The sequence below is a fragment of the Thunnus thynnus genome, chromosome 6 (genome assembly GCF_963924715.1).
Source record: "Thunnus thynnus chromosome 6, fThuThy2.1, whole genome shotgun sequence".
Classification (NCBI taxonomy): domain Eukaryota; kingdom Metazoa; phylum Chordata; class Actinopteri; order Scombriformes; family Scombridae; genus Thunnus; species Thunnus thynnus.
In genome coordinates this window covers 7,856,765-7,864,992 of record NC_089522.1, presented here as the reverse complement: position 1 = coordinate 7,864,992, position 8,228 = coordinate 7,856,765, and the positions used below count along the sequence as shown (strand labels likewise).

At 39.6% G+C, this 8,228-nt stretch overlaps 1 protein-coding gene across 1 annotated transcript in view; it reads left to right on the top strand.

Annotated features, from left to right (window-relative positions):
* The first annotated feature begins 7,539 nt into the window (after positions 1 to 7,539).
* The window catches only part of LOC137184115 (V-set and transmembrane domain-containing protein 2-like protein), a 47,863-nt gene continuing 47,174 nt past the window's right edge, over positions 7,540 to 8,228 (top strand). Inside the window, exon 1 of the mRNA XM_067591489.1 lies at positions 7,540 to 7,872. Coding sequence (XP_067447590.1) covers positions 7,755 to 7,872 — 118 coding nt within the window. The 5' untranslated portion in view covers positions 7,540 to 7,754. The remainder of the gene's footprint in view (positions 7,873 to 8,228) is intronic.

Here is an 8,228-nt window from a genome sequence, read left to right as displayed (position 1 = left end):
TCCTGATTGCATGTTTGGTTTGTTTGATTAATGTCACGGTTTAGTGAGTGAGATTGGCACAGCTTGTTGATAACAGTCTGTGCATATGAATATCATTATGCCTACACTCGGTTACTGTTGCACAGAGGCACAGATGGAGACAACAAACCTATATCTGCAGCTTTCTTTGCAGGGAAAAAGAATCCTCACAGAAAGGCAGACCTGCTTCTTTTTTATTTGTCTGAACCCACCCGCTGCTGAGTCTCAGCAGCCTCCCGGAGCTCTCAGCCCACTGCTGTTTTTCTTTGTGACGATTTTCACACACATCAGTGTGGAGGTGTATTATGGTTGAGCTGTATACACAAACAAACCAACTGTATTATTCTCCCTGTCTTGTGCACCATACTTCACTGTGTCTGTATTTATGCTTAGGAGCAAGGAACATTCCCAATTACTTCTGCATTTTAAGTGTGTGAGAGAGAAGACAGATCAATGCAGAGAGGAAATAGAAGAGGATGTTTTGCAGAGACTTTATCAGAGTAGTCAGGAGATGACCCACTTAAACTCAGTTTACCCACTATTTTTAGTCTGATATGAATCTTTGTCATTTTCATAGCACACTGTATTGTCAGACAAATTGTGCATTAGCACACAGGAAACTGTTTTCTAAATATATATTCAGTTGTTTGTTGAGATCAAAGTACAGTCAGCTTCAACATATAGATAAGAATCATCCCCTGCTGACACTAATAAGCAGCCAGTGGTGCAGAACTTGATTCAATACTTGACTTTATAACACAGAAGAGAAGGGAAAGCGCTGTTTATCTGAAATCTCAAATATCGAATACATTTTTATAGTATTTTTTAAATGCATTAGTGCATGAAATTTACTTTTTCATATTGGCTTTTTACATATTTGTCTTAATTACAGTGTGACCAGTTGAAGAGTCTGGATTTCTGGACTGAGCATTAGGCTGATTGGTTGGTTGAACTTTTGTTAAAATGTCATTATTTGTTATAGCTAACATCCGTTTAATTATGTGGGATTAAGACTATTTATTCCAAGAACTCAGCCAGCTCATTCGAATAATGTAGTTCTAGTTAATTCAGCTACTTGAAGTTGACAAATGAACTGTCAAACTCAACTTTTGAGCCAACATAGACGAGAAGTTATAAAAGTGCTCAGGACAATGGAAAGTTTGAACATCTACAATCTCTCAGTGACAGCTGTGGAAACTTCATCTGCTGGTGAAGACCATGTGATGTTGAAATCTTGAGAAAGAAGTGGAGATTGTTTTGTCAGCGGCTGTTCCCAAGTTTAAGAATTAAATTTAGGTCAGTAACAGATTTACAATCTTTGTAATTGGATAAATTAGATATTGTTTTGCCTTTTTTATGTCAGAACCCTGCTATTAACTCACTGTCCTGTCAATATTTGAACCTTAATGAGTGATAGAAAATAACTGGCTAATCTAACATCTGATCGGTGGGACGACAGTTGTTTCTGTGTTCTTGAATAACTCCTTTATTGTATGACATCCTCTCTGGTCCCCTGACCATGATCCTGGCAGGAAACAGCGGTGTTGGGGGGGGGATAGAGGCCACACACTGACAGCTGTCACATCTGCTACCTTTCCTAAGTGTCTTTACAAACTCTAATATCGCTTAGTAACAAGATGGGTAGAACGGCAGGGCGTCGTTTGCATATTGTATTGGCAGAGGAGGCCCAGCCCCATGCATCTCTTATCAGTGATTATGACTGCGGCGTGTTTAACAGCGGTTGTACAGCAATTTCACAGCCGAGGGGAGGGAGAATAATTGTATTTTCCGAATGACTGAGTGCAAACACTGTGCACTGCTGGGCTTTTGGGCTCCTCTCTTTTAGTAGGAGACTGAGAGGAGAAGGTATTCTGTTATTGAGAGTAAGCACAAAGATTGATACTGTGTAAAACTGGGACATTGTAAGATTTAAAGCCTTATGTGCCTACAGGCCTCCAGGACCTGAAAATCACGCTCAATAATAACATATTTTTCCAGGTGTCACTAACTGTGGAGATGAGAGAGGATACATGTTTAATATGTATTGTCATCAGAAGCACGCTCTATCTAAAAATACATTTCAGAGAACAAACCTGCCTTTAAGTGTCCAACAATCAGTCGGAAACAATAGAATGGAACAAAGTAAAAAATAACGAACAAGACACAAAAAAAACATATTTTAGAGTTGTAAAAGGGCTTCCTAACTTATCTAAGGGTAAAGGCACCACTGATTTTGGTGCATGGTCACATCAGAAAGTGGACCCGCGCGAATCATTTGTCCATCCTATCGAAATTGCTTGATGATGGACGCCTGTGATAACAAACTTGCCCAATTGTCATAAAAATAGCCCAATTCTTTATTTTCATTTAGGAGAAGGGTTTTTGGTCTGTTTGTCAGTATATTTTATTGTTTTAATTACTTGAACTAATTTCAGTCTAGTTGCAATGAAAGGAAATGATATTTGGTTTTGTCATTCATCAATTTTCAGTCACTGTGTGTTGAGTCTGTTGAAGTGCTCTGTTAGTCTCAGTCATGATAAATGGAGAAGAGAAGGAGAAATTTCACTGGACTACATCTATGTCTTACTTTCTGTCTGGGAAAACCACCAAAATGGTACAAAAAACATTAACCAGTAGCAGGCTAGCCAGCTGGTAACAGGCTAACTCTAGCCCGCCAAGCTAGCTGGCTTGCTTACTCCCAGTTAGCAACCTAGATAACTCAGTTGCTTACCAAAAATGAATTGATGCAGTTTATGTATTTTACTATTGATAGCTGTGTCACAACCAACTACAAACCATGCCACACATCTTTGGTGGAGCAGTTAATACTCCCATGAGCAAAGTCTAAAAATGCATGCTAATATGATAGCTTCCTCCTTTACATACTCTCCATACTCTGTGTTCCCTAGACTCTTGAGACTATTCATCAAACTTCCCCAAAATTGAACTGTACATGAAAGTTTCCTGCAGATTTTTTACTTTTTTTTTTAAATCTGTGAGTAAATCCACTGATCATTGCGATTCCGTTGTAATTAAATGATTTGGGTCTAAAATTTTTCTGTCATAAAATCTGATATGACCAGTCCCTTAGACTCTGAGTGAAAGAAATGAAAACCTAACAAAAAAACTGGGAAAAACATTTGGAGGGTCAAGTCAGTGAGGAATGCCCCATCAGAACAGCTAAAAGCAGCATGACAAGGTGGAAAGATGGCACCCACCTGTGTCCACTGCCAGGTGAAATCACTGTATGTGACAGGTGTCTGTGCTAAGCCTGACATAATTCAGCCATGATCATGCCATACAGACGGCAGACACTCAGTCAGTGTATAGATGCTGACAGAGCAAGAGGCAGGCCTGGACTGGCTTCCCAGCAGTCACTTTTATTAATGGCTGTCTGAAGTATTGGAAGTGGGACAGTGGGAGACATGAACTGGACAGGCTGGAGCTAGTCAAATGACAGCAACAGTTGATTGTATTTGAATTAGAATAGTTAGATTTCTTCAATTGCAAGAGGAAGCTCATTTCCAGAGAGGGAGGGAGATGTTTGGGACAGTGTAGGCTCTCCTGGTTCAATGAAACCTAAATGTCTTGGTTGGCCGGTCAGTAGCTATGCTGTGCATTCAGATAGCAGCAGTGCTTACAGTTCAAATTTATTATAAATTGTCCTTTATACCTCAACATCATCAACCCTGCCTTGCTGCCGCACAATTATATGACTTCACACACATAAAACTGTCATCACTCAAACCCATGAGCTCAAAACAAAGCTATTAATTGCTGTCACAGTCCAACTGTCAGGCTGCAGCAGTGGTCAGCACAGGGGCTGAGCTCAGCTGTTGTGTTAAGTTATCACCATTAAACAGGCCACTCTAACTCCCTACATGTTATTGGACACTGAAAAACATTCATTTCCCATGCTTGTTTTATTTTGGCATAGCACAATATTAGTAAGGCATGCCCCAGTAAATGGGGTCTAATGATGCCCCAGAGGTAAACTGACCACCAGTTGGTGATCATCATAAAGGCATCACCATGAGGGATAGAAACACAAACTCAAGTATATTGTCCTGTTTTCCATTCCTAACACCTCAGTACAGCTGATTATTATGTAAAGTTTTTGGACCAGTTTGTGCAATTGTAGTTTATTGTGTTTTATGGAACGTTTAAGCATTCATAGCACACAAATGTCTGGGATAATGGCTTTTAATAAAGAGGATAATTGGAGTCAGGTAATCCAATCAGTGTGTTGACATTCAGATATGAGTTACAGGTCCCTGGCTCTGTAAAAAAGAAAGAAAAAAAAAACCCACAAAGTTTGGTTACCACTCGGGTTTGGTCTTCAAAGCAGAGTTCTGGTGAGCTGAAACATGCCTCTATCAATCAGGCAGACTGTGCAAAAATGGCAAAGATCAGTGTCATATGTATCAGAGGGAGATTCCAAAGACCTCCAAATGGATGATAATGGACCTGCAGGTGTGTTATACACTTGTTAATGTTTGTGTTCAATGGGCCATGAATAATTATAATGAAAAAAATGAATGGTGTTAATGGACAGGAAAAATACGCCATCAAGAAAAACAAAAATGTCTGCAAGTCTCAAGTTTAGTAAAGAACAGGTTTCACAAGGCTACTGGAACAAAATACTGCGGACAAAACCTGGAGGGAGAACACACAGTTCTGACCTTGATTAAAAATTAAAATGTACCAATGAACAAATAAATACATTGAAAAACGTATTCTTTATTTTATTCTGTAACAACCTGACACACCTAATATAGATTAAAGCTAATACATGTTTTAGATTCAAATGAACATACAACCATTGTACAGACTCATCTATTTAGACAGAAATTATCAAAACAAACCTATCTCTGACATTATGTCCTATACTGTATGTAGACAATTTGACAACTCTATTGTGTATCAGTATCGTCATAGACACAAGATCATAATTTAGGAGCATTTAATACAGAATTCCTGTTAGTAAAGGTAATAAAAAAGGCTTTCTCTGGGTATTTCCTTGAAATAAATGGGACACACAGTATATCATTTTATCTAACAGGATGGACAAAATACCCCCGGCTATGCTGTCCTGTTATACAAGCAGTAACATATTGTTCCATAAAGTCCAATAGTCCATATCATAGTGTGGCTTGTCATGAGAAATTTTATCTTCCACTGTTCAATTTGTGATCAATTCAGAGGCTACATTCAGTACCTTGGACAGCGACACACAGGCTGCATTACAGCAACACAGAGGCGGCATTTCAGCACCACGGACAGCGACACAGTCATTCTTTATCTCCCTTTCAGTCTTTTTAAGCAGACATTCAGGATGAAATGGGCTTATTACAGTTTGGCCCAAACACTCTTAAGTGAGTGAGTGAATGAATGAATGAATGAATGAATGAATGAATGAGTGAGATCGTAGTCTACTTCACAGACAGCAGCTCTATTAGCCCCCTGATGAAGCCTTTTGGATGAGATGCACAAACGTCTCCAAGAATCTAAAACAAGACCAGTTGCCTTTGACTTAGCTCTTCTGAACATACCAGGGCCTGGATGACTGAGAATCTTCACCGATCTATGAGCCCCCATTCAAAACCAGGCTTCCCACTAGCAATAGATGTTGTAATTCAGATTGGTTGGGGCAGTCTTTCAGTCGCACTAAACACTAGAACAAAGTGGTGTGCACTGCAGGCACTAGACCAGAGGCCTCATTTATAAAACAGCGCGTAGGATCCATACTTAAAGAATACGTGCGCACAAAAGCCGAAAACGATTTAATTGATTTTGCTTTGCCTCCATGATTTGATCCCTTCTCCAGGATTTTATTGTCTTTTACTCTTTTACTATATCTTAATTGATATTTATCCTGTTTCAATATGTGTATGTATGTATACATATATATGTATGTGTATTGTGTATATATGTGTGTGTGTGTGTGTGTGTGTGTGTGTGTGTGTGTGTGTGTGTATACATATATAAAATTTCATTTGTAAAGCACTTTAAGCTGCATTTTATGTCATGAAAGGTGCGTACGCACCAATGCACGTATATTTCCCTTTATAAATCACAGTCCACCTGGAAATGTGCGCACGTGGATCAGTCTCATATCCAGTCCTCCACACGCCCACATTCAACCATAAACGGTCGATGCAAAAGTATTTATGAATACTGATGTGTTTCTTTCGCCGGACCAATCAGTTTCTCTGTCTTTAGACGCCTGACCAATCAGTGTTGAGATTTGCACGCGGGCAGCTGCAGAGGAAGGACCGCAACAGCCGTGAGCGGACTTTTATTGTTTTGTGTCTTCGTTGTCTGACGTCTTGAAGTTATGTGTATAACCGAAAACAACCACACAACTTTTTCAATAAACATTCCTGTGGATCGTGAAGTCAGACATCTCTGGTGAAGTTCGTACCGGACACACTGATTCCCAGTTAACAGTTTTTACACCACAGACACTCAATGTCTAAAATACAATAAAAAATGTACTCATTTATATTTACTCCAAAATCCAGCATAGAGGTATCTCTCTAATTTCCACAGTCCATATATGAGTGCAGGTGGTGAAGTTTGCGTACAGGTGAGCACATTTTTCCGTCAAGTTTGTTTTTATAAATCACAACTTTTGCATGGGGTACGCCTCTTTCAGGCCCCGTTTTGTGCGTACGCAACGGTTATAAATGAGACGCCAGGTATAGTAGTCTACAGGCAAGACAGAAAAAGTTAGTGTGTAATGTGGTTGTGGGCTGCTGCTGCTTTGTTAATCTGATACTAAATTTTGTGACTGACTAAAATAACTTTCCTGCAAAAGCTCTGACTGGCTAAGCCCTGACAGATGACAGAAAACTGCAAAGTAAAGAAAAGAAAAGTTAAAGTGGCTACAAGGCCCAAATAAGATCATAAATGGGCTATAATTACCTCTTCAGCATTTTACTACCAGCAGGAGAAAAAGTCAATTGAATTCAGATGTACGGCTCACAAATTTCTTGTGCTCTTGGATTATTAAATTATATATTTTTTTCAATTTTTACTTCAAGACATTTTTACTAGAGAGCAAGTTACATTACATCTTATACAAACTCACACATTGTAGCTGATTTGGATTTCTCTGGACAAGTCTTTAATAAAAATATCTCACACCTATGTGGTCACTGGGATACATATGACACTGTGAGGAAGACTGTCGGAAGTCGCTTTGTTTAGCTAATTCCCCTTTAAACACGGCAGTAGAAAAACATGTTACTCCGTGTATTAATAAAACATAACCATAATAAAAATGTTGAGGCTTTGAACCTTTCAGTGCTCTCCCGCTGTTTTATAAAAGCGCATTTTCTTGATGAAAAATGATACCTCCTGAAGTTTACTAAATGATGTGTTTTTATATCACCCCTGTTATAATTGATATTCCCCACTGTAAGCCGTGGCACTTCCCATTTGGGAGAGGTCTCCTTCCGCCGCATGTAGAGCCGACTGCACGGAAACCAGAGCCAGTCAGTCAGTCAGTCTGCTGGCACAGAGGGAGGCAGAGACGACTTTTCGCTCCTTCGTTTCTTTATTTCTCACAGGCATCTCAATTCCCTTTTCGCCAGTCACAAGTCACCTGGATTAAAACAACAGCAACAACAACAACAAAGAAAAGAAAAAAAACAAAACAATCTTTTCCGACGTGTACTCCACTCGATGTGAAAAAGACAGAGAGGGAAAGGAGAGCAGATAAAACAGAAGCAATGGGAGCGTTCAGGGTGCTGCTGGGGACTTTACATTACATGGGACTCTACATGCAACTTAGTGTCTCAACGAGGCAAGCTGGCCACGGCGAAGTACAGAATCACATCTCTGGCAACGGTAGGTGTGAGATCCGCTTCAGACGTCTGTAATTCGTTTTATCTTATGAGAGGACATCAAAGGGGTTGTGGAGAGGACGGCATAGGTGATACCATCTGCTCACATGCAGAGGAGGAATTAAACAAAGAACAGCACGCAGGCTGAGAGGATGATGCTGATATTATGCCAACTAATGCAAAATGTGTGTTTCCTTTGTGTGTGAATACCCAAAGGGCTTGTGTTTTCTTGCTGTCAGGCATTAAATGAAAAAGAGTTTACGTGTATGCATTCAATAGATCAACCTGTCATTCACTAAGTGCATTTCTGCTCATTTTATTTGACCAACAAGATCTGTGATCTTGTTTAAAAATATATGT